Source organism: Myxocyprinus asiaticus, chromosome 9 (genome assembly GCF_019703515.2).
Source record: "Myxocyprinus asiaticus isolate MX2 ecotype Aquarium Trade chromosome 9, UBuf_Myxa_2, whole genome shotgun sequence".
Taxonomy (NCBI): domain Eukaryota; kingdom Metazoa; phylum Chordata; class Actinopteri; order Cypriniformes; family Catostomidae; genus Myxocyprinus; species Myxocyprinus asiaticus.
The window spans coordinates 31390592-31417737 of NC_059352.1; the positions used below are offsets into that span (position 1 = coordinate 31390592).

Here is a 27146-nt window from a genome sequence, read left to right on the forward strand (position 1 = left end):
AAGCTGGCTAGCTAGCTAACGCCGACATTGCATTTATACGATAGCCTGTCAATGTATCATGCAATGAAAAGTGATTACTTCAAACTAAAGTCTCGCATAGCCAGACCTATATCCACACTTTGTTTTAGCCCTGTTCCAGCACTGGAGAGTCAAATATAATATACAGTCTCAAAGTTTGTAGTAAAACAATCATAACTGTGTCATTTTAATTATGCTACCTCATCTGTCAGCATGATGCCGGTGAATCACGTTGTCTCTTTGTACATTATGTCATCATTGTTTTGGTCGGTGCTGGCTCGCTCGCATCCCTATGGAGTGTGTGCGCGAGCATGAGCAACAGGTAGCTGGCTGCAGTTCACTTAACAGCCAAAGGTGTCATTAATAACAAGGGTTTCTGAATCTTACATACTGCACCTTTAAGATAAAAGCATAAGCTAAATTATGAATTAGTCAATTATTGTCATCATTGATTGTAATAGTATGAAGACAGTAAAGATCTGCTTTGAAGACTGTGATTAACTGCACTGTGTTTGCTGTTTCTCTCATCAGATATTTATTGTCACAGAAATGCGCTCACGTTTGTGCTCAGCAGTTTGGCAATAACATGTCGTCCACTGAGGCTGCCAGGGAGTTCCAAGCCAAAGAGCGCAAATTCAGAAATCAGCTGAAGAAGCGATTGGCAAATGCACTGTCAGGAGATCTGAACAGGTAATTATCACCTTAAACGTGAAAGACTTTTTGTTATTCCTTTTTTAAACTTGTCTGAATTCACCAGAGCCTGGAGTATCAGTGTTGTTTTTTGATGCAATCTTGGCAACCAGTGTACTCCAATCACTCTGACCTGTTTTAATGGTTGCACTGCTCATGCTGCTCCCTTTGGTTATTTGATATGCAAACTCTCTGACAATTTCCTTAATGTGAACAAATAGGCCAACCTGCCCTTCATTCCAACCTGAAATGTGCTGTGTGCTTATGGCACGGATTTTTGTACCTGCTCTAGAGAGCCATGCTGGTGTAATCATACTTAGAGCAGTAGTTGGTGCACAAAGCAGTTTTAGGGTGGTTTCACATATAGTACATTTTAAGTGAACCAAACTTAGTTCGATTCAAGTGAACCAGAAAGGGAACAAGCCACAAATGACCTCAGTGCTTTTGGTGTTCATAATGTAAGTGGACTTAAAAGAGGACCCAGTTTCTTTTTTGATCCTCTTCACATTAATTTGGTCTCAGACCCCTTGTTGCTCACACCACAGCTCCATAAGAACTCAGACCCCATTGCAGCTAGGGCTGTCATGATTATGAAATTTGGCTGACAATAATTTTTCATAAATAATTGCGATTATTATGATAAGCAATTGTCATACAAATTTGCTTATTACAGATAAGGCTACACCTTAAGTAGTAATTTATTGATGTTTAACTTGAAATCATATAATAAAATGGGGCTATATTATTACTTTTAAGGCTTTAAAGAATATTGAATTTTTCATTAAAAACTATTGCACAGGGATTACATAAAAAGTAATATTTTATATGTTATATCATTTATGAAACCCAGACAACACCAGCAATTATATTACATTATGCAGTAGTGATAATGTATACTGTATTTCTGTCCTAAATTCTTCACTCTCTCACGTTATGTTAGGCTCTCCGATAAAACCTACAAGCCCTTATTTCGCATGAAGGAAACATTTGAAATTCTATGTGCATTTGAAAATATGTTTCTTTATCTATCATCTCGAGAGTAATAGAGCAAGCAGGTGTCTCCTCCTGCGTGTCATTTACATTGTGTGTATGAGCCAAGAACATTTGCCACTGCGCAAATAAAATTAAAGTGAAGCTATAAAAATCCTCGCTTGTATTTTCGTGGGAGTTTGGCATGAACCTCCGTAGACGGTACGCCCTTTAGAGCACTTTAAAGCGGTTCAACTTATCGTGCTGCTCTGCTCTGAATGCGGCCGGTCCGTTCATTTTAGGTGCTCAAATAATACAACAAGAACAGAATATGAGATACAAAATTAATTTAATTTTAATTGTATTTATTTATCACACATATACATTTGCACATATACAGTGAAATTCTTTTTTTTCACATATCCCAGCTAAGCTGGGGTCAGAGTGCAGGGTCAGCCAAGATACAGCGCCCCTGGAGCAGATAGGGTCAAGGGCCTTGCTCAAGGGCCCAACAGTGGCATCTTGGCAGTGCTGGGGCTTGAACCCCGACTTTCTGATCAGTAACCCAGAGCCTTAACCGCTGAGCCACCACTGCCCCCTGTTTTCGCATATCCCAGCCAAGCTGGGGTCAGAGTGCAGGGTCAGCCATGATACGGCGCCCCTGGAGCAGATAGGGTCAAGGGCCTTGCTCAAGGGCCCAACAGTGGCATCGTGGCAGTGTTGGGGCTTGAACCCCTGACCATCTAGTCAGTAACCCAGAGCCTTAACCACCAAGCCACCACTGCCCCAGAACACATCATGGTAACCATGGTATATCTATATTCGCTTAAAATGTCCATATGTGGACAGCAAATTGTGACTGGAATATGAAGTATGTATTGCAGCTATGTATGGCGAGCCACAAGGTACTTATGTCATAAAATACAAAGCGGACTGGTACCTCTTCGCTTTCACATTGCACAAATCAATCGAACCACAAAAGGACCCACAAACGAACCGTACTCAGACCTCCTGATGTGGTCTGAGTATGGTTAGCCTTTGGGTCCTTTTAGGGGGGTATGAGACCACTTGGGTTGTTCACATATACACACGTTATACTGCTGTGAGAGTGCTTTGAGTGCTCAAACAAACTAGGTGTGAAAACGTTATGGTGGAAATGCAACTCCCTCCTCTCCCATTCTTCATCTCTCTGTGCTTACACTGGAGGAGAGAGAGTGGACTACAGACACACCAGCACCCAGAACAAAAGCCTGGGGCAGTGTGGGATTCTGGGTCACCCAGATTCGTCGCAATGCAGCAGAAGATGCCAAAAATGATGCAGATGATGATGTTGATGTGGATGTGAAGATGCTCTATCAGTAAAAGACCTACTTTATAGATTTAGTGTTATGTGAAGACAATGAGTGTTGCTGTTGTTTATTGTGCAGCAGGTCAGAATATTACCACTACCATCTCTTAGTCTTTGTTGGAATAGTTTGTTGCCATAGTTTTTCACCCTTTTTCCTTCTCTCGTCTTTTTCTGTCTCACCCTCTTATGTTAGGTTACCTTTACTGTGCTATATTTTAGTAGGCAAAGTTTCCATTTTATTAAAGGAATGGAAACATTTTTAGCCTTTTAACCTATAGCACCTCCCCTTACTCCCCAAAAATGACAATTCAGTTATCATTTACTCACTTTCATGTTGTTCCAAACCCACATGATGTTCTTTCTTCAACACTAAAGGAGATATTTATGATAAAAAAACAACTCATGCAATGACAGCTGATAGTTACTCACTTCAAAGCCTAAAAAAGGATACAAATGTGTCATAAAAGTAGTCCATTCAACTCCATAAACCAAACATTCTGAAGGCATATCATACATTTTGGGTCGTTTCTCAGTGAAAAAAAAAGTTATTTTACAGTGAAAATCTTGATTTCCGCCATTGCTGTCCTTTGCTTATTCATGAGTGCATGAGAGAAGCTTGTTCACAATGGCTTTGTTTATGCTAGAACAACCCTAATTTGTGGACTTTTTGAGGACATGCGTTGTCCTCGCAAGGACTTGCAAAGTGCAAGCCATTGTGAACAAGCTTCTGTAGTGCACTAATGAATGTGCACAGGAGAGCTATGTTGGAAGTTGTCACTGTAAAATTGTTTAGTTTCTCACCGAAACCTGTCGTATGCCTTCGTAAGATTCAATCAGATGGTCTACTTTTATGCACTTTTTTTTCTTTTTTTTGAAGTGAGTCACTATCAACTGCCATTGTATCTAAATCGAGGATCGCTTTTGGGTTCCAGTGAATAAACAAGTCGAGTCAGTTTTACATTGTATTTTGTATTTTTATTTTTGATTCCCTTTTCTCCCAATTTGGAATGCCCAATTCCCACTACTTAGTGGGTCCTAGTGGTGGTGCGGTTACTCACCTCAATCCGGGTGGCGGAGGACAAGTCTCAGTTGCCTCTGCTTCTGAGACATTCAATCCATACATCTTATCACGTGGCTCGTTGTGCATGACACCGCGGAGACTCCGCATGTGGAGGCTCATGCTACTCTCCACGATCCACGCACAACTTACCACGCACCCCACTGAGAGTGAGAACCACTAATTGCGACCACGAGAAGGTTACCGCATGTGACTCTACCCTCCCTAGCAACCGGGCCAATTTGGTTGCTTAGGAGACCTGGCTGGAGTAACTCAGCACACTCTAGATATGAACTCGCGACTCCAGGGGTGGTAGTCAGTGTCAATACTCGCTGAGCTACCCAGGCCCCCTTAAACAAGTCAAGTCATTTTAATTTGTGTAGAGCTTTTCACAAGACAGTATTTCAAAGCAGCTTTACTGAAAATTATGGTGTAACAGAAAACGATGCTGTAATGTCTTGAAGTCCTCTTTGTGTGGTTTAAATAAATAACGCAATTGAAAATCATGCCTTAAAAATTGTCTTAAGGCCCCTAGTGAGCAAGCCAAAGGCGACTGTGGCAAGGAACACAAAACTCAAGATTTTAGTTTAAGGAGAAAATAACCTTGGGAGAAGCCAGGCTCAGCTGGGGAAGCCAGTTCCCCTCTAGCTATACAGCATGAATATAATACCAATATTAGTTATTTTTGTGTAATATGAGTTTTGTTTTATGTGAGGAAACTGAGTAGATATTGTTTGGCAATGTTTAAATTAATAATTAAGTGTCTTTGAATGTCCACCACGAATTGACTGTGGAAGTGAACGTACTGTAGTTGCAGTGTCCTTTTTATTTGGCTGATGAAGGCTTTAGTTGGCAATCATTTATTGTCTATGTATTCCATTTTAAGAGTGTAGTCCATCCTATGACCAACAAAGTAATATGGGTTTAGAACGACATGAAGGTGAGCAAATAAATAAATCCTTTAGTGTGGTATCAAAGGAGACAATGAGTTAAAGAGCTTCTGCATTAGTTTGGTTTGATGTGATTTTTGTTTTTATGGAGATCTCTCGCTCTGACAGGCTGCTGCATGAGGAGCAGGAGACTGACGTCACCCTGTGTGTGGGTTCTGCTGTTCGGCTTAAGGCCCACAGAGCAGTGCTGCTGGCCCGAGCTCCTCACCTCCTGCAGGGAACCGGGCCAACTACACCTGTCATCCAACTGCAGGGGATTGAACCTGCAGCACTCAAAGAGTTTATGCAGTATGTCCCTGCATTCTCCTGTATTTCTCCTTATTTATAACTCTGACGTTCTTCACAATAAGTTTTTTTTTTTTTGCTAACCAAAGTTCACAAATGGTCTATCCTCATTCAATTCAGGCTACGTTCCCATTAATCCAGATACATTTGAAAATGCCGTTTCGTTTTAAAAATGCTCTCTGTCCACGCTTCTTTAAGCGTTTTCCAAAAGTTTCTCGTACACTTTGAAACATATGAAAACACTTAATTCCCCTTACTGAGCATGCCAAACATTTCCGTTCCATGTACGGTCTGAAACGCTATTGTCCTCGTGTTCCGTTGCCGGGCAGCATTCCAAGTAAACTTCCCGTCGCCTTTGAAGGAATGCAATGTGAAGGTTGTACAAAGTAACATTTATCTTTAACAACGCTATCAAAGTGAATAGCAGGCACAACAACGCCGCTCAACATGGGTGCCATCTTGATTGTTTTGGGTTGAATGAATCACATGACTGTGCTACATGACAACAAGTACAATGTAGTTTTCAGATATCTCTGTTTCCCCTGTCCACACTACAACACAAAGATGGCATTTTCAAGTATATCCACTTGGCAGAGCGCTTTCGAAAAGCTCAGTTTGCGCTGTCAAAAATGCAGTCTCAGTGTGGCCGGAAGGCCCAAACAGAGAAAAAGTATTAGTGTGGATGTGGCCTCAGTTTCTAAAAACTAATGTTGAAAACAGCCTACGGTTAGGATATGGTTAATGGTTGTTTATTCCAGTTCTTAGCCTGTCAATAATAAAATGATCCCTTTATTGAACATTGGTGTCTTTATCATAGTGCTGTTGCTTTCATTTTATAATATCAATAAGCCACTCATGTTCTTGAGTTTTTTGAGTTTTCGGTTAATTGGAGCCGAAAAGCTCCAAAAAGGACAAAAAAAGCACAACTTGTGTGCTATATTCAAAGTCTTTTAAAGCCATGCAATTGCTTTTTGACATACAATTGCTAAGGAATTAAATATTCACTGTTAATATTCCCCTCAAGTGCAGAAGATTATCAGTGAATAAAATTTTTTAGTCTGTACCTCACACAAAGCAAAAGTATGACTTCAGAAGTCTTTAAATGTAGCATACAAGTAATATGGACTACTTTGTTACACTATCATTTTTCGAGCTAAACAGATGTGGTCAATATGAATTGTTATTGTATGGAAAATATCTTTTTTGGGTGAGTTGTGTGAAAATCTAAGCTATTTATGTGTGCTTGATAAAATGTTACATGTACTCCTGGTACCACAGGAAAGTGTACACTGAAGACAAGTGCCTGGGGAAGGAGAATAGCACCTTAAATACACACAATGGCCACCCACCGGTAGTGAATGGTACCTCTGAAGACAGCCAATATATCAAATCTAAGGTCAGCTCTGACCGAGGTGAGGAACAAACAACATTTCCAGATATCATTTAAAACACCTGCCACAAAACACCCCTGACCTCAGAACACTTTCACTTTAATCCTCCTCAGCTCTAATCACTTTACGAGTCTCGTTTCTTCCACTTATTAAGAGCTGAACTTGCACTGACTTTTACTGATCAATTCTGCCCACTGGAACTGCATTAGTGCTACTCTGTTTACGAATAGTATAACCACAAACACACACTGCGATCTTATAAACATATTCGATCTGCTTCATTTCTCTGTTTGTCAGGTTCAGAGCATTTAGAGCCAGCCACAGGGCTTGGGGCAGATCTTTTGACTCTTTTTCAGAGGGGTGATATGTCTGACATCAGCATCCAGGTGGCAGATAGAGTCTTTTCAGCACACAGGTAAAATCATGACCAGCTCTTGCTTTCTGCTTCTCTTCATTGAACTTACTCAGGTGCTTGTATTTCATTATTCGTAAATGGATAGTTCACCCAAAAATGAAAATTCTATCAATATTTACTCACCCTAATGCCATCCAAGAAATGTATGACTTTCTTCTGTTGAACACAAAGATTTTTAGATGAATATTTTTGCTCTGTAGGTCCTCTCAATGCAAGTGAAAGTTTTAAGAAAGTGAAAGTGGAGATTTATGTTACAAAAGGACTTAAATATTGATCTGTTTCTCACCCATTGCTATCATATCGCTTCAGAAGACATGGATTTAACCACTGGAGTCTTGTATTACTTTTATGCTGCCTTTTAAGTGATTTTTTTTTTTAAGCTTCAAAGTTCTGGTCACCATTCACTTGCATTGTGAGGACCTACAGAGCTGAAATGTTCTTCTAAAAATCTTTGTTTGTGTTCAACAGAAGAAAGTAAGCCATATACATCTGGGATGGCTTGAGGGTGAGAAATGATGAGAGAATTTTCCCTTCGAAACTATCCCTTTAACTCTTATATAAGTCTTTATGCATTAGATGTAGTATCACTGATTCCAAGTTTATCATTTAATAAGTGATCTGTACTACCACCGCATTCTCTCTCAATTTCACAAGATCTGTGCTGTAGGACAGAAGCTTTTTGTGTGAGAATTCACCACACGACTGTGCCTCTTCAAAGATGTTTTTAAACCGTTTTCCTGTATGCTGCCCTGTTTTGTATTGCTCAACAAAACTGATATATAGTCCCTCCCCAAACTTGGTCCATTGGTTGATCCAGTGTTGCTGTATTAGGCTGGTCGAGATGCTCAAACAGAGCAATGTTTTGATAGCGCCACAATTTAACACCTGGAAGTATTTTAACATAGTAAAAATTACACTCTTCACCTTTAAACGTCGAAAGAATAAGGCACCATTTAAATTGAATGCATTCATGTGTTAAAAAAGCTACATGTGGTACAATGAAAAGAACAGAATGCAGGTGTCTCGGGACGTGTTTTTAAAAGTTGACACTCCGTCTTAAACGCGGCGTTCCTGCGCGAGACACTGTTGACAATGACACACGGCGCAACGGTCAAAGATGGCAGCCTAGTGCGTGTATACAGAGCAAAACAATAAAAAAACTGCGCAGATGGATGCACAAGCGTGTTTGGGGTAAACGGCCCCTTACACGTCAACTGATTTAACAATGTGAGTTTGCAGGGAAAAAAAAGAAAAATTAACTGCATGAGAACTGTAATACAATGGAAACTAGCTACAACTATGAAGAAGAGGAGTTTTTGTTTTCAATCAATGCTTTTTGGTCTTGGATCCAGTTGATGTTGCTGAATCATAAATGCCCAGGAGGTGGCGGAGTAACAATTTACAGCTACATTTAGCAGCAACGGTGAAGCTGATAGAAGAAAATAGTATTACTGACTGGAGCTAAACTTATTAAATATGTAATATATATATATACACTACCATTCAAAAGTTTAGGGTCACTTATTCATTCTTTATTTATTTTTTTCACATTTTTGAATAATAGTAAAGTCATCATAACTATGGAATAATAGAAATGGAAATATGGGAATTATGTTGTGACTAAAAAAATCCAAAATAAATCAAAACTGTGTTATATTTTAGCGTCTTCAAAGTACTCACCCTTTGCCTAGAATTTGCAGACATGTACTCTTGACATTTTCTCAACCAACTTCTTGAGGTATCACCCTGGGATGCTTTTTAAACAGTACTGAAGGAGTTCCCATCTATGTTGGGCACTTATTGGCTGCTTTTCTTTATTATTTGGTCCAAGTCATCAATTTCAAAAACTTTTAGTTTAGTTTTGTAATTAAATAAATTAATATGGTGGCACAATTGTATTTTTGTCTACAAAACTAATTTCAAACATTTAGACATATGCCTTCAGATCAAAAGGTTTTTAAGATCATGAAACATTTCAGGCAAGTGACCCCAAACTTTTGAATGGCAGTGTGTGTGTATATGTGTGTGTGTGTATATATATATATATAAACCTCTTGATTTTTATTTACAACACACTAATCTGTGATGCTTCTGATAATCTCAGCATGAGACATGGATACAACATGGATTCTTTAGATGAATTACAGCACTATTGTAGAGTGCTCTGCCATTAAATGTCTTGTTAGGACTTTTATTTGGTGCTGCAGAGGTTAGAGCAGTTGCCATGACCTGTTACTATAGCAACAGGCTCTCCTTCACCATCAGCCGGGAGTATTGTCTTTGCGGTTTGCGCTCTATGAATGGAGAACGCCGTCTGCAGTCCTGATCAGTATGTCAGGCTTGAAGTGTCTGCTGCAGCTATGTCAGTCTCGCTGCAGGATACACAGCACGGCTAATCCCTGTCTCCTCCCATTCACTTTCATCAACCCTCCCTCATCTGTCTATATCTCTCCCAGGAAAGAGGACAATGTCTCTTTGTCTGTCTCCTTCTCTCGCTGTCTCTCACACACATGTTTATCTTACAGACATGCACACACAGAATTAATTGCTATAGGGCTAATCAGGTGTAATTCACAATAAACAAGCACATGTTAAACTGCTCAAATGCTGTGGAATCCAGAATATATTAGAGGGTTATTTTTAAGCGTTATTCTTATCCTACCCCAGTCATCACCCTTAGAGCCACAGTTTGTTCTGAAAGCAGACCAGGAGGGACACTGTAAAAATAGATGTCTATTTATAGTGGGTGTTTGTGACAGATAATGGGGGTGTTGGTGGAGAGAGATAAAGGAGGATTGGGAGGGAAAAGATGTGGGACTTAAGAGAGCAGGATAAAGATTATGGAGCATATGAGTTGTCTGTTTAGAACACAGTTGTTACTTATGCTTTCTTCAAATCCTCCTGGGAGGTTCCACCTTACGAGTTCAGAAGTCATTATTACAATGAGATGTGTGTTTCAGTGGTTTTGGTCAGAATACAGTAGACGTGGGATAATTTCATGTTTTTTACTTCCTGACAAACACAGGACATTTTTTAGCACTTGATTAGTACAATAAAATGAAGAGCAAAGGATGTGAATTAGGTGTGTAATTGATGCTTTATTTTTGTATGTTATCATTCTCATGATGTCAGAGATTATGGGAATTGTAGTGTGAGGTATAGTATATAATGTTAGGTATGTCAACAAAATGTTTATGAGGGTACCTCACAAACAAGCAAAATTAATGGTATTTTCTGGCACCCTTGAAGGTGCAATTAAAAAAGTGTTTCTCCAAAAAAAAAAGAAAAAGTGTAACATACAGTATGTATAAAATCTTGACCACTCACTTGAGATGAAGACTCCAGTCATATCTAGAGATGCTCCGATATGAAAAGTTTTGACCAATACGATTATAACACAAAACTACCTTATTTTGTCATCAGATCACTTTTTTACTTAGGAATGCTTAAACTTTTTGAAAAAAGATACAAAAGCTTTTTCACTGTTCAAACACTAAGTAAATTCCATTGAACACTGGATCTGTTGAACACATGACGGGCCAAAATTTTTAAAAGAGCCACAGTGAAAGACATATACAAGATAAAAAGATGTCAAAGATACAAAAAATGACTAAATATGATAACATGATGATTATTATGATAAAAGGTTATTTTGTACTTCTAAAACATTTTTGCTCTTCTGTTTTTGCAGTTTAAAATGCAGCCTTTTAGGATTTAGTAATCGCACAAAGCCATATTGCAATTTCAATCTTAATTCAATCAATCATGCAGCATTAATAGATATTATACTGAAATCTTTCAAAGTGTTTTTGATGGTTTCCTTCATCATGTTGCCTATAGGTAAGTGCCGCTTTCACAACTGTCACGTCCATTTATGACGCTTTTTTCAATATTAACGTGAGAACAAGACAAAATTAAATATTACATGTTCATAAGGATTGCCAACACTTCTAGATATTGTGGCTATTATTATTTCTGGATTGTGCATTTGAATTCACAATTCGAAGTGTGTTACTAGTTAATTATAAATAAACCATTGGTTTTTCATATCTGCGTTTTCATGCTTATTATTGATATGCTGATGGTTTTAATTTGGTCAATAATTGGCCAATAAATATCGGCAGCCGATACATCGGTGCATCCCTAGTCATATCAGTTACATAATAAAAGCTGTTTTAATTTACATGGAGAGGGTCCCCTCATGGGGACTCCCTTGTTGAGATCACATGACCAGCCCAATACTTCTTGCTTAATCTCAGTAACCACCCTGTTATTGGTCACTTTCACTGATGGATTAATTATGGCTGACTGGTAATAGTGAATTTCTGCAATGTTATCTGTGACTGAAACCTATTGCGTTTGAATGATGCTGCATCCAAGCCCCTAGGTTTCTAAGTCTAAAATGACAAGCACAAAAGTTACTGAGTGCACCTTTAATCATTATTCATATTCTTCATAATCGGTTCACAAAAAACGTACATAAAAAGGGCTGGTCAGTGCGAACTCATTCTTGCAATAAAGCTAAATGCATTGCATCGAGTAGAACATAACAGAATGCAGGTTTCTCAAGCCGTGTTTTAAAAAGTTCTTTTAAACTTCTTGCTGTCTCCTGCCTACATAGACAACTGTCGTCTATCCTATGCAGTATCCTATCTGAAACGGACCCTCATAAGAGAGCGATTTTGAACACTCTTCAAAGGCGAAAACTCCGTACGTCATTTATATAGCGCTCCTCATATGCAGCGCATGGGAGACTCGACTCGCAACTGATTTCAATAGAGGTGATGCGAAAGCAATGGCATGATACTCTGAGCACAAATATACATAGCACACACCCATTTTGGATAAAATAGTCACTTTTGTATCATATTAAATTCTTTTTATGGATACTTTTCAGTATTGAATGCATTATAAGTATATTTATAATTAAAATTTATCTCGCTTTGTTTGCCATCTTGGATTTAATTTTCCACTGAATTCAGCACAGTGCATTCTGGGATCGTCTTTCCGGGGAAGAATACATACGATGATACCTTAGAATTTGGCCAAAACGATATATCTCATAATTAATGCATAATCAGCATAATTAAGATACCTACAGTTTGGATGTCTTAAAATACCGCCACCGGTGGAAGCTCGCTAGGTTTTTGCACAGACCTACTCTCTTTGTAGGCATAGCAGACTAGGTTTTGAGACCCAGCCATAGTAATTGCTGTTTCCTATGTAATTTCAATAAACCGGTCCTTCCCTCCCCCCTTTCTTAATGCTCAATTGGGAATGATTTTTTGATATGCCCAAATAGTCAGTGCATAATATACACAAATACAAACACACATACAGTTATTTCTCCATGGCCTGTTTAACAAATATCAAGCCCACGATCCTGGGTGATGTGCTGTGAAATGTGTGTGAGTGAAAGGGAAAGCTGACGTGTTTGTGTGTGTTTGTCCTTTCCCACAGGGCCATTCTGTGTGCACGCTCGCAGTATTTCCGAGCAATGTTGTGTGGCAGTTGGATGGAGAGTTTGCGTCATTGTATCACTCTGCAGGGGTAGGTTGTACAGGACAAATCACTCCAACTCATCATCAATCTTCATAGGTCTTCACACATGCAAGTGTCAGATACAGTCAGTTTAAGTTACTTGACATCTGTCCAAATTAAAGTTCACACAGGAAGTCAGCCCCCTGGTGCAACTTGTGTTTACAGTGATAAAGCAGGATTCTGATTCCGAGTTCCTATGTCATATCTGTCTGTGATAGAATTTAGAAGCTTTGTTTGCTGAACATATCCTTTTAAAAGTCTTAACTCCATATGAGAGGTTGAGAGGTTGTAAATTTAAGGTCATGCATCAGTGTGAGCTCTCAGTAAGACCTGCTACCTCAGGAGCAACTGCCAGCCTACAAACAATCAATTATGCATAGCTTAGTCTGTGTCTGGAAAAATCAGGAAATTGCCATATCTGTGTGTAGTGTTTCATGCCAGGCAGTGCAATCCATGATGTGTTTAATCAGAATTTGAGTTTTGTGCCATTTAATCCATGTCTTCTAGTTTATAGGCCACCCACTATATGCTAGTGTACTCTTAAAAATTGACAAAGTAAAAAATGTATTAAAAAAATCTTATTTATAAATCACTTCTGAGAAAATTGACCAAATTGACAATTTTTGTCCAATACAATGCTCTTGCTAGAATTCGAGTATCTCCTCCCCCTTAATTATAAATACCACTTGCCTCTGATCTAATGCCACAACATTAAGCAGACAGTAGCTCACAGTTATCAAATGGTAAAAAAAAAAAAAAATTGACATCTTACTATTCAGAGACATCACCGTCCCGATAATGACTCAGATCTTAAATGGATATGGCCTTTGTTTCAAAAAGGAATGCGGATTCATTTTCTTTTTCATCACCCTCCAATTCTGGTTTGTCTCCAGGTGAAAGTGAAGATACTAGCAGAGAAATCCTCCACAATTAAATGTAGAGTGTGGTTTTGCTGTGCTTTGAAGTAAATTAAATGCTACTGACTAGGATAAGATCTTTGATATGTCTAGCGCTTCCTGTTTCAATTGGAAATATGTTAATAAAGAAAAGAAAATAGTTTTTATTAAATCATTTCATAGTTTCTTAAACAATTCATTTTCATAAACAGATTTAGGTCAAGTTTTTTTTATTTATCAGTTGCACAGCTTACATGGTTTACTGGGCATTAAAATGCTTTAAGGACATTGACAATATAGACAATACAAAAACAAAACTATTTCTTGTTCAAAACAATAGGTGGAAGACGTATTGCAATAAATCAAAGGAATTCTATAGCAGACCATGCAGTAAAGTGACATGTGCTATTTAGTTGTAGATAGTTGTTTAGTTGTAAATAAATCAGTAAATAGAAGATGAGCAGTTATAATATAGCTGCATAACAGTATTTGACAGGAAAGTGATGTTGCAGTAAAGTGCAGAATAGCCAGTCTATTGAGTTCAAATGGTTTTGTAAGCTTTGTGAGCATGTAAGGCATCACAATAAATGGAGTTTGTGTCTGTTTTGTATTTATTTCTAATCAGTCTGGGTCCAGATGAGATGGAGATTCTGCTTTATTTCATGTATGGTGCCATCATAGACCTTCCTCCAGGAACCAATGTCAGGTACCACAATACACTCCATGTAGTCACATTTATTGCCTCCCGCTGTGATTACACCTATCAGTCCCCCCCCCCAAAAAAAAAACTTTTATTAGACACAGCAATCTACAATAATCATCATTTATGTGCAAGCAGGCATAGATAGGTGTCTTAAGGATAGTATCGAAAAATATATTATATGTACATATATAGTATATAAGTGCATAGATGAAGTAGTATTTACATTTCCGTGATGATCTAAGGTAATAAAATAATTCAAATTTTTAATTACTTAAACATAAGAAACATTTAAATAAAAAGCAAACAAAAAACAGAGAGAGAGAGAGAGAGAGAGAGAGAGAGAGAGTGAAAGAAAAATTTGTATTTAGAAAAGAATAGAAAGGGAAGAAATAAGAGTTGGATATGGTGTAGAGTCCACTTGGCAAGACCAATACAGTATTATGTGCCAATTACATGGAATAAGTCTCCTCGCAAATGCCAAAGCATTTCTTTTTGATAAATATTGAAAACAGCAATAATAGGGCAGGGGGAAATAGATCTCTGGTATACTTTAGAAAAAGTCTCAAAGAAGGATTTCCAAAATCTTTCTAGTTTTATGCATCCCCAAAGCATATGGTAAAGGGTCACAAGGCACATCTACATCTGTCACACAGGGGCTGAGGTTGTCTTTGAATAATGGAGCCGATGTACAACCTTAAATTGGATAAGGCCATAGCGTGCGCAAAGTGATAAGTGATTGCGGTTGAGAACAGCTTCCCAGCCCATTTCCTCTTCCCAATGAGACTTTAAGATACTTAAAGAGAGTGTCCTCAAAGAATTAATGTAGTTATAAATCCTGGAGAGTGAATCTCAAAGTACAAGCATAAGGTCACAAACAATAATATCGAGGTGGGTTTTAGGGGGCAAGGAGGGGAAATTTGGAAATCTTCTACGAACAAAATCTAGAGTCTGCAGGTAATTAAAAAAATTAGCTTTGGGCAGATTAAATGTTTGAGATAGTTGTAAGAAGCTGGCAAATACATCATTTATATACAAATACTCCATTTGTGTTATTTCTAAGCCACCCTTACTTTTGGTCATCTTCAGGAAGCCTCTTCGAATTCGAGCTACTTTTCCTTGCCAAATAAAAGGGAGAGTGAACTGTCCAGGGATTTGAAAAAGGAGCGTTTAATAAAAATAGGGAGGCATTGAATAAGGTAGAGAAACTTGGGCAGGATGTTCATTTTTATAGAGTTGAGCCTGCCCTCTAAGTAAAGTGGAAGGGACCCAACATGCCAATTCGTTCCTGCAACGTTCTTGGAGAGGGGCAAAATTAGTTTGAAAAAGTTTTGAATGTGATCGAGTTATAAAAAGGAATATTGTGCAATTCTGAAAGCTATTGTCTTTTACAAAGGAAGGGGGTAGTTTATTGGGAAGAATGCACTTTTTTACTTAGGTTCAACTAGGTATAACCCGAGACCCTCCCATAAACATCAAGCAAGGAAAAGATGTGAGGAAATGTACTGTCTGGGTTGGCTATGTATAAGAGAAGATCATCTGCATACAAAGATAGTTTGTGAGTTTCACCTCCTCTATTAACCCTTTCATATGTACCATCACAAATATGTGGCAGTTAATAACTGGGACCCGCAGAGTAGCGTCACCCATATGTGTTTCTGCAACAGCCAGTTACGTTACAAGCTGCCAGATTCACAGGCTGTGCTTGTCAAGCATCTGTAATTTATATTCGCTCAAACAGTTACTCATACAGACTTTTAAACCACAGAATACGTTTATTTTATATACATACACTGGCGGCCAAATGTTTGGAATAATGTACAGATTTTGTTGTTTCGGAAGGAAATTGGTACTTTAATTCATCAAAGTGGCATTCAACTGATAACAAAGTATAGTCAGGACATTACTGATGTAAAAAACAGCACCATAACTATTTGAAAAAGTCATTTCTGATCAAATCTAGACAGGCCCCATTTCCAGCAGCCATCACTCCAACACCTCATCCTTGAGTAATCATGCTAAATTGCTAATTTGGTACTAGAAAATCACTTGCCATTATATCAAACACAGCTGAAAGCTATTTGGTTTGTTAAATGAAGCTTAACATTGTCTTTGTGTTTGTTTTTGAGTGGCCACAGTATGCAATAGACTGGTATGTCTTAAATTCAATATTAGGTCAAAAATGGCAAAAAAAGAAAACAGTTTCTCTAGAAACTCATCAGTCAATCATTGTTTTGAGGAGTGATGGCTATACATTGCTTGAAATTGCCAAAAAACTGAAGATTTCATACAAAGGTGTACACTACAGTCTTCAAAGACAAAGGACAACTGGCTCTAACAAGGACAGAAAGAGATGTGGAAGGCCAGATGTACAACTAAACAAGAGGATAAGTACATCAGAGTCTCTAGTTTGAGAAATAGACGCCTTGCATGTCCTCAGCTGACTGCTTTATTGAATTCTACCTGCTCAACACGTTTCATGTACAACAGTAAAGAGAAGACACAGGGGTGCAGGCCTTATGGGAAGAATTGCAAAGAAAAAGCCACATTTGAAACAAAAAACCAAAAGAAAAGGTTAGAGTGGGCAAAGAAACAGACATTGGACAACAAATAATTGGAAAAGAGTGTTATGGATCTTAACCCTATTGAGCTTTTGTGGAATCAGCTAGACTGTAAGGCGCGTGAGAAATGCTCGACAAGATAGCCACATCTATGGCAAGTGCTACTGGAAATGTGGGGTGAAATGTCACCTGAGTATCTGGACAAACTGACAGCTAGAATGCCAAGGATCTGCAAAGCTGTCATTACTGCACATGGAGGATTTTTTGATGAGAACTCTTAAGTAATTTAAGAAGCTCTGAACATTTTTTTCAAATTGTATAGTCATTTTTTACGTTATTAATGTCCTGACTATACATTGTGATCAGTTGAATGCCACTTTGATGAATAAAAGTACAAATTTCATTCCATAAGAGCAACATCTGTACATTATTTCAAACTTTTGTCCACCAGTGTACATCCAACTCGTCAACAAAGAACCCCCGATTAAAAAGTTTACAGCTCAAATTTACAATACATCAAACGTGATCTTCCTCCAATGCGTGCTGCCATTTGTTTACATTAGTAGCGGTTGTCAATCGTCAAACAAACAGCTACTCAGAGTCTTTTCAAGCACATAATGTTTATTTTATGTAACAAACAGCGGTAATGTTGAGCCGAACGGATCTCTGCGAAAAACCCACCAGTGGCTTTAGCTGGATTTTGAGATGTTGTGTGTTTGTGTTTGCTTCTCAGTCAGGTTGTGTTAGCAGCAGACATGCTGGGCCTGGAGGGGCTGAAAGACGTGGCTGAGATGGTCCTAACCCGGGACTACTGCTGCTTTTTCCCAAAGGTGAGACCAGTATTAGAGGTCACGAAACATACATCCTGTCGATTAGTGATGAGGAGTGTTAATAGTCCTGTTAAGCAGTCTGTTTGGAGGCAATGCCAATAGTACTATCTTTCTGTCATTTATTACCCTTTGTGATGATCTGTGATTTTATTATGTGTTCTGTTTTTGTGAGTGAGTAAAGTTTGGGCATTGGTTCAGCTTTTGTAGGGCATTCAATTTGTCAGCCAAAAAGACTTGCCCCTAGCTCTGTGGTGTGACTCCAGAGCTCTGTTACTCCCATCACTGTGCAGTTTTCTCATCTTCGGTATCACACTTACCGACATTGTAAATGGCTACAGAAAAAAAACTAGGCATCACACACAAAATGATTCAGAATCGCACACCACCCGACTGTCAAGTCAAACCGACGTCAGCAAAAATGGATGGAGGGCTCTGCCGTTGTTGTTGCTACTTTGTGTTCCGAGCGCAAAATGAAAGAAACGGGCCAAGCGGATTTGTTTGTGGTCTTGGGTGGGAAGATGCGGCAAGTGTGGCTTCTAGAGACTGCAACACAAGTTGGAGGTGAGTGGCTTTAAAAGTTACCGTTAAGCTCCATTTTGACACCGTTTACACCTGGTATTAAGATGCGTCTTGGGTGATCCGATCACATGTGGTCAGATGAGACACATCGCTGTTTACACCTGGTCACTTAAATGCATCTCCTGTGACCACTTGTGATCGGTTTTGGAGGGGAGGGTCTCTGTTTCATGACAACATACATTAATCACTCTGTCAGTGTGTTACTGCAAGATATTAAAGCGCAACAAAGTCAGAAAAGAAAAAAACGGTGCACTGTTTCTCCCAGATGCTGTTGAAATTTAATCTAAGCATAAACGCAACATGTCAAGCAGAATTATTTGTTATTTTATTGGATTACCTGTATTAAAGGAGCTTTAGGTGTTTGTGCTTCTCATCTGTGTTGATGTGAAACACACTAAAGAAGATCTGTGAAACTCTCGTAACTGTATATGTGTCCGCTTTTTTAAATATTCTGATCGGATGGTTATTTCCTTTTAAAGCTGCTCAAAGTTTAAACTCTTGTTTTAGCGCAGCAGTTGATTGACAGGTGAGGGCTGGTGCTTCACTGCTGCCGGGACGCATACAGGACGGATTAGCATTTACACCTCAAATGTGATGTGGTCACATGCATTTTTGACCACAGTCTTATGTGGTGTTTGTGATCTGATCACAAAATGTTTTAGACCCTGTTTAGACCTGTATTTAGGGCTGACCACATGTGATCAGATCACCCGAAACGCATCTTAATACCAGGTGACAAGGGGTCTTTGAATGCTTGATCGCCATCTCCATTGCCTAAGCTTTGTTGTCCTGCATGCTCGATTTCCATTGGCTGCTCACTTCAGATTTGAGTCATGGAGAATCATACACTACTAGATTTCTTCAACAGTTGGCTCTAAAATTTTAAACATATTTGATATCCTCCGACTAGGTGGAATCATAGTCTGAGGGTGAGAAATCGGAGTCTGTACCCATCATATACTACGCAATTTTCTGTTAAATCTGTCAGCTCCGACTTTCCCAAAATCTACTGACAAGTGCAGACGAGCTCTGCCTGATTGCAAATTGGAGCTAAAGTTTGTGTTAAAGTCAAGTAATGTAATCCAGCCTTAAGAAGTCCTGCAGCAGACTCATCCTATGTTTACAGACACTCTGCTCATGCAGGCATAGATTGTCAAGAACATGGGCTGTCTGATTCAGAGGCAGCAGTGCAAAGCAGAGTAAGTCAGACAATGTTGTGTTTGACAGCTTTTCTCTGATGATGAAGAGCTGTCTTGTTTGTGCTTCAGAGGGTTTTCTCGTTCTCACTCCTACCTTCCCAGACTGCTTTGAGAGCAGTCCAGTGTGTGACATTTCAGCCAGCAATTTCATCCTGCACAGAGCTGCGAGAGGAATGCATTCTCCATCTTTCCTCCTTTAAACCATTTCGACTCTTATCTGGTTATATAAAACTTGATTAAAGATACATAATTTGTGGCATACTTTTTTTTTTTTTTGCACCTAAATAAATCAATAGCACTTTTAATAAGCATTTTTAAATGATATAACCTCACATGAGATGAAAACACCTGTCATATCCACAGATAAAGACATTTTATTCTGTATAAGGTGGTCCCCTCCCCTCAGGTTTGCCACCATAATCACATGACCAGCCGAAAAATACTACTAATTTTTACCTAAATTTATTTGCCCCTAGTATTAACCTTTGGGTTGTGGAATAAATTATTCAGGGTTAACAAATACATCTGTGAATAAGTTATTTCTCCATGTTTGCTTTTGCCTGTTGCTGCATCCATGCCGATTGGCTTTATAGCCCAAGACCACTGTTGTATGGACTAATGAAATATAAACAAAAAAATTATTAGAAAAATAGAAGGCATCATGAGGAAGGAAAATTATGTGGATATATTGAAGCAACATCTCAAGACATTAGCCATGAAGTTAAAGCTCTGTCGCAAATGGGTCTTCCAAATGGACAATGACCCCAAGCATACCTACAAAGTTGTGGCAAAATGGCTTAAGGACAACAGAGTCAAGGTAGTGTAGTGGCCATCACAAAGCCCTGGCCTCAATCTGATAGAAAATTTGTGGGCAGAACTGAAAAAAACTTGTGCGAGCAAGGAGGCCTACAAACCTGAGTCAGTTACACCAGTTCTGTCTGGAGGAATGGGCCAAAATTCCAGCAACTAATTGTGAGAAGCTTGTGGAAGGCTACCCAAAATGTTTTACCCTAGTTAAACAATTTAAAGGCAATACTACCAAATACTAACACATTGTATGTAAACTTCTGACCCACTGGGAATGTGATGAAAGAAATAAAAGCTGAAATAAATAATTCTCTCTACTATTATTCTGACATTTCACATTCTTAAAATAAAGTAGTGATCATAACTGACCTAAGACAGGGAATGTTTTCTACGATTAAATGTCAGGAATTGTGTAAAACTGAGTTTAAATGTATTTGGCTAAGGTGTATGTAAACTTCTGACTTCAACTGTATAGACAGTTGTGCTCAAAAGTTTGCATACCCTTGGAGAATTGGTAATATATGTACCATTTTTAAAGAAAACATGAGTGAGCAGGCAAAACACATTTCTTTTATTTCTTATGGGATTCATATTCAACTGTAGGTTATAACATAATGGCACAATCATAAAACAAAACATGGCAACAAAGATAAAAATTAAATGACCCCTCTTCAGAAGTTTGCATACTCTTAGTCCTTAATACTGTGTATTGCCCCCTTTAGCATCAATGACAGCGTGCAGTCTTTTGTAATAGTTCTCTATGAGGCCCCAAATTCTTGCAATGAATGCCTCCAGATCATTCAAAGTCTTTGGTCATCTTGCATGAATCGCACGTTTGAGATCTCCCCATAGTGGCTCGATGATATTAAAGTCAGGAGACTGTGATGGCCACTGTAGGGACAACTTGGCCTTGTGCTTAGGGTCATTGTCGTGCAGCTTTCATGCAGAAGAATGCAAATTGTCTGTCAGTATTTTCTGATAACATGCTGCATTCATCTTGCCATCAATTTTCACAAGATTCCCCATGCCTTTAGAGCTCACACACCCCCAAAACATCAGTGAGCCACCACCATGCTTCACAGTGGGGATTGTATTCTTTTCACTATAGGCCTTGTTGACCCCTCTCCAAACACAGCGCTTATGGTTGTGACCATATTACAAATTACAGTATGCCAGAAGCTCTTGAGGCGTGTCAAGGTGTTGTCGGGCATATTGTAACCGGGCTTTTTTTGTGGCATTGGCACAGTAAAGGCTTCTTTCTGGCAACTCGACCGTGCAGCTCATTTTTGTTCAAGTATCGTCGTATTGTGCTCCTTGAAACAACCACACCATCTTTTTCCAGAGCAGCCTGTATTTCTCCTGAGGTTACCTGTGGGTTTTTCTTTGTATCCCGAACAATTCTTCTGGCAGTTGTGGCTGAAATCTTTCTTGGTCTACCTGACCTTGGCTTGGTATCAAGAGATCCCCGAATTTTCCACTTAATAAGTGACTGAACAGTACTGGCTGGCAGTTTCAAGGCTTTGGAAATCTTTTTATATCCTTTTCCATCTTTATAAAGTTCCATTACCTTGTTACGCAGGTCTTTTGACAGTTCTTTTCTGCTCCCCATGGCTCAGTATCTAGCCTGCTCAGTGCATCCACGTGAGAGCTAACAAACTCATTGACCATTTATACACAGACACTAATTGCAATTTAAAAAGCCACAGGTGTGGGAAATTAACCTTTAATTGCCATTTAAACCTGTGTGTCACCTTGTTTGTCTGTAACAAGGCCAAACATTCAAGGGTATGTCAAATTTTGATCAGGGTCATTTGGGTGATTTCTGTTATCATGATTTAAAAAGGAGCCAAACAACTATGTGATGATAAAGGGCTTCATATGATCACTATTATCCTTAAATAAAATATATATATATATTTTTTTTTTTGCATGATCAGTCATATTTTCAAAATTAATGCCAAAATTTCACAATTTCTGCCAGGGTATGCAAACTTTTGAGCACAACTGTGTGTGTATGTATGTGTGTGTGTGTATATATATATATATATATATATATATATATATATATATATATATATATATATATATATACACAGGTGCATCTCAATAAATTAGAATGTCGTGGAAAAGTTCATTTATTTCAGTAATTCAACTCAAATTGTGAAACTCGTGTATTAAATAAATTCAATGCACACAGACTGAAGTAGTTTAAGTCTTTGGTTCTTTTAATTGTGATGATTTTGGCTCACATTTAACAAAAACCCACCAATTCACTATCTCAAAAAATTTGAATATGGTGACATGCCAATCAGCTAATCAACTCAAAACACCTGCAAAGGTTTCCTGAGCCTTCAAAATGGTCTCTCAGTTTGGTTCACTAGGCTACACAATCATGGGGAAGACTGCTGATCTGACAGTTGTCCAAAAGACAATCATGTAAGCCACAAACATTCATTGCCAAAGAAGCTGGCTGTTCACAGAGTGCTGTATCCAAGCATGTTAACAGAAAGTTGAGTGGAAGGAAAAAGTGTGGAAGAAAAAGATGCACAACCAACCGAGAGAACCGCAGCCTTATGAGGATTGTCAAGCAAAATCGATTCAAGAATTTGGGTGAACTTCACAAGGAATGGACTGAGGCTGGGGTCAAGGCATCAAGAGCCACCACACACAGACGTGTCAAGGAATTTGGCTACAGTTGTCGTATTCCTCTTGTTAAGCCACTCCTGAACCACAGACAATGTCAGAGGCGTCTTACCTGGGCTAAGGAGAAGAAGAACTGGACTGTTGCCCAGTGGTTCAAAGTCCTCTTTTCAGATGAGAGCAAGTTTTGTATTTCATTTGGAAACCAAGGTCCTAGAGTCTGGAGGAAGGGTGGAGAAGCTCATAGCCCAAGTTGCTTGAAGTCCAGTGTTAAGTTTCCACAGTCTGTGATGATTTGGGGTGCAATGTCATCTGCTGGTGTTGGTCCATTGTGTTTTTTGAAAACCAAAGTCACTGCACCCATTTACCAATTAATTTTGGAGCACTTCATGCTTCCTTCTGCTGACCAGCTTTTTAAAGATGCTGATTTCATTTTCCAGCAGGATTTGGCACCTGCCCACACTGCCAAAAGCACCAAAAGTTGGTTAAATGACCATGGTGTTGGTGTGCTTGACTGGCCAGCAAACTCACCAGACCTGAACCCCATAGAGAATCTATGGGGTATTGTCAAGAGGAAAATGAGAAACAAGAGACCAAAAAATGCAGATGAGCTGAAGGCCACTGTCAAAGAAACCTGGGCTTCCATACCACCTCAGCAGTGCCACAAACTGATCACCTCCATGCCACGCCGAATTGAGGCAGTAATTAAAGCAAAAGGAGCCCCTACCAAGTGTTGAGTACATATACAGTAAATGAACATACTTTCCAGAAGGCCAACAATTCACTAAAAATGTTTTTTTTATTGGTCTTATGATGTATTCTAATTTTTTGAGATAGTGAATTGGTGGGTTTTTGTTAAATGTGAGCCAAAATCATGACAATTAAAAGAACCAAAGACTTAAACTACTTCAGTCTGTGTGCATTGAATTTATTTAATACATGAGTTTCACAATTTGAGTTGAATTACTGAAATAAATGAACTTTTCCATGACATTCTAATTTATTGAGATGCACCTGTATATATATATACATATATATATATTAATTCATTCCCAGACTTACTTCATCCGGGAGCTTGGGCTTTGTCCCATGACCCGAATATATGACGTATTATCAACTTCTGCAAAAATAATATACTCTGGTTTTGTTTAACAAATACAATTTAACCGCAAGGAACAACTTTCTTGGTATTTATCTTCGAAAAGAGCTGTGTGACTCATGGTTCTCCAGATTTTTTTTTTTTTTTTTTTTTAATTCAGCTTTTTGAATCTAATGTATATCATTAGGAAAGTGTCCAGTAGGTAGGTCATCTGGGTATTTCTCACCCGTTTAATGAATACTGAGGATTCAGACACCTTACTCCATTGACATACTGCTTTTAGTAACTATATAGTAGGGAATTATGCATATTCGGATGCCGGGTTGGTGCACCTTTTATCTGTTAATTTTGATTAGTTTGAGAGGCCAAGTGATTTCCCCAGTTTTGAAAGCTCTAAATTGCTTCTAATTGTAGCTTTATGGGAGCTGTTCCAGTGCTAAATGTTTTGATTAAGAATGATTTCATTTGTAGATGACAGAACAAGCACACAAGCTCTGTGTGGAAAACAAATGTATGTTATAGTTCCAACTCATAATGGCAGGTTTAAGACTGTTGAAACCTAAACTGTGTGAAATGGGGTGTGAATAATGTGACTCTTCTCATTTTCTGCAGCCTGTTGATGGAGTTCAGAGATCCATACTGGAGTGCCTTGCCATTACCCACTCAATAGGCCTGCATGATCTCTACCACTCTTGTGTGAGGTGAGGCATTTTTAGCCCTTCTGTGGATACTTACACAGTACATTCAGTAGTCTTTTTCTACATTCAGTAGAAAATTAGATAAACTCTCCAATCTTATCTGATAGTACTAGAGATATCTCCTCCTCTACCGTCATATATTGTACTGTGTATTTCATACTGCGCAACACATTTTTTATTTCTTGTGGTTATGCTTTTGGCCATTTGCAGACAGTTCTGTAGACATAAAGAGTCATATCAGACTGTGGTATTTCTAGTCCACTGACAATGTATTTTAAAAATTGCTTCAGAAGCAATGTAAGTGTAGGTGAGAAACAGATCAATATTTAAGTCCGTTTTACCATAAATTATCCTCCCTGCCCAGTAGGTGGTGATTTGCACAAAGAATGCGAATCACCAAAAACAAAAGCTTAAGAATGTGAAAGTGGAGATTGATAGTAAAAAAAGGACTTAAATATTGATCAGTTTCTCACCCACACTTATCATATCGCTTCTGAAGATATAGATTCTTATGGATTACTTTAAAGTGGTCATGACATAAGGAATCAAATTTTCCTTGACCTTTTGACATATAAGAGGTCATTGTACTATAAAAACATACTCATTTGGAATTCGTGGAACTTTTGACGTCACAAGGCCCAAATAAATCTTCATATGCAACGCATAATTTTCTGTCATTGCATCCTTGGCCCCGCCCACTAGTGCTTAGTCAGTAACACAGGTGAAAAGGAAATGGGCCTGTCATGGGAGATTCATCCAAAGTAGACTTACACAGGGCACCTTCATGTGCCTTTCTGGATTTAAATGTTTTTGGACATAAACATGCACTAAACCAATGGCTTTGACAGTTATCATACATCTCACACTGCTTTTAAAAGACGCAATGACAAGTTATAACTCTAAAATGGAGACCCCAATTGTGTTTCATTCAGCTGCACTGTCATGCTGTTGTGCTGTTTTGAAGGCATCCTGGACTGTTTTTGCACCCATCTGTGCTATTTTTAATTGTTGGCTCTTTGTAAACATGGATGTCTTTGATCGTATTGGTGCCTCTCCGCAGAGCAACGGCGAAGTGCGCCACGTTTTAAGAGCGTACAAGCACAACTTTCAAAAACATGCCTCATTCTACTGTTGCCACTGGATGGGTAAAACACATGCGTCTAAACAAAAAAAGATGTGACGTGAAGACCAACGTCTCTGCTTTAGCCAGCACCTAACATTGTAGATTGTATTACAGTCAGAATATGATTTAAACATTGCAAAGGAACTGTTATTGAAGGATGGGGCAGTTAAAACTAGACTTGCCACGATATCATAATTTTCAAACCGACTAACACCGGTATTACCTCTGGTTGGATGCTAGGTGGTACTATGGGGTAATTTTTGTTAAGCAATAGTCTACACAATAACGCAAGGCAGTTTGATTTCAAACTTTGAACTTTATTTTTTATTTATTTTAACTAAAAATTCAAATGAAACTGAAAAAAAATTAAGTGCAATTAAAATGTGTGTTGTTCAACTTTTTGAAAGATGTGTTTTAACAGTTGTGAAGGGCAACATCTCATTGGTAACGAACCTACTTAATCTGCGCATTCTCTACCGGTCAGGTATCAGTATCCGGGCAAATACATAACTTATTTTTCAACATGTTTTTGTATTATTTTATGATTTAATCACAGATGTATAGGCTATATATAAAGTGACCCTACAGTTGCGCTCACAACGAACTGCTTTGTGGAAATAAAGCGAACTGAACTCAAAGCACCTCCTAGACGGATTTTCTGTAATCTCTTCTTAAAAATGTAATAAAGTGTGTTTCTTCAAATGCGTGTCTGTGTCTAACAGCATTTCTTGTGTCATTCTGAATCTGAGACTTCTTACAGTTACCCACCATGCACATTATATTTGCTACCTGCAATTAAACGTCTTCTGTCAGTAGGCGTACTTCGCTGCCTGTGTAATTTGATACGTTGGTAAAGAACATCTGGCTTTCAGTGCGTTATTTAGTTTAATTTATCATGGGTTGCAAACTCTTCATCAGGCAACTATTCTTTATTTAAGGCTATTCTATTCATTAGGCTATTGTATTGATATTGAAGTTCCATTCATAATGTTTTTTTCAAAACAATTTTATTCATGAATATTTCATATGTCATGACTGTTTAATATTGTATGGTGTTGCTTGAGTGCACAGTTTAATATATTCAGATGTCATGAGTGTTTAATATTGTATGGTGCTGCTTGAGTGAACAATTTAATATATTCAGATGAAATGTGTTGGGTGTATGTTATATGTTGACCCTGAAATGTAGTGTGGAGTTTAATTTTCTTCGGATTGCATTTCAGATATAGCTGTATTGGAAGGGCTGCATGATGTTAGCATGTCAGAACAGTGGACGTTTACATTGAAGTCTTAATGGGTCAAACAGCTTAAAACCGAGTGTTTCAGACAGAAGGCCAGAGACAGGGTGGA

The 27146-nt window shown here is 38.5% G+C and overlaps 1 protein-coding gene across 3 annotated transcripts in view; it reads left to right on the forward strand.

Moving 5' to 3' along the window:
- btbd8 (BTB domain containing 8) overlaps nt 1–27146 on the forward strand; it is a 53861-nt gene that overhangs the window by 3013 nt on the left and 23702 nt on the right. For 2 of the 3 annotated variants that reach the window (XM_051707623.1, XM_051707622.1), the window contains exons 2-9: nt 550–708; nt 5141–5320; nt 6596–6729; nt 7006–7123; nt 12584–12673; nt 14186–14266; nt 17555–17651; nt 24588–24676. In XM_051707623.1, the coding sequence (XP_051563583.1) occupies nt 605–708; nt 5141–5320; nt 6596–6729; nt 7006–7123; nt 12584–12673; nt 14186–14266; nt 17555–17651; nt 24588–24676 (893 nt within the window). In that variant the 5' untranslated portion in view covers nt 550–604. Of the gene's footprint in view, nt 1–549; nt 709–5140; nt 5321–6595; nt 6730–7005; nt 7124–12583; nt 12674–14185; nt 14267–17554; nt 17652–24587; nt 24677–27146 lie in introns of those variants that run through there. The other variant, XM_051707625.1, reaches the window with a different exon arrangement.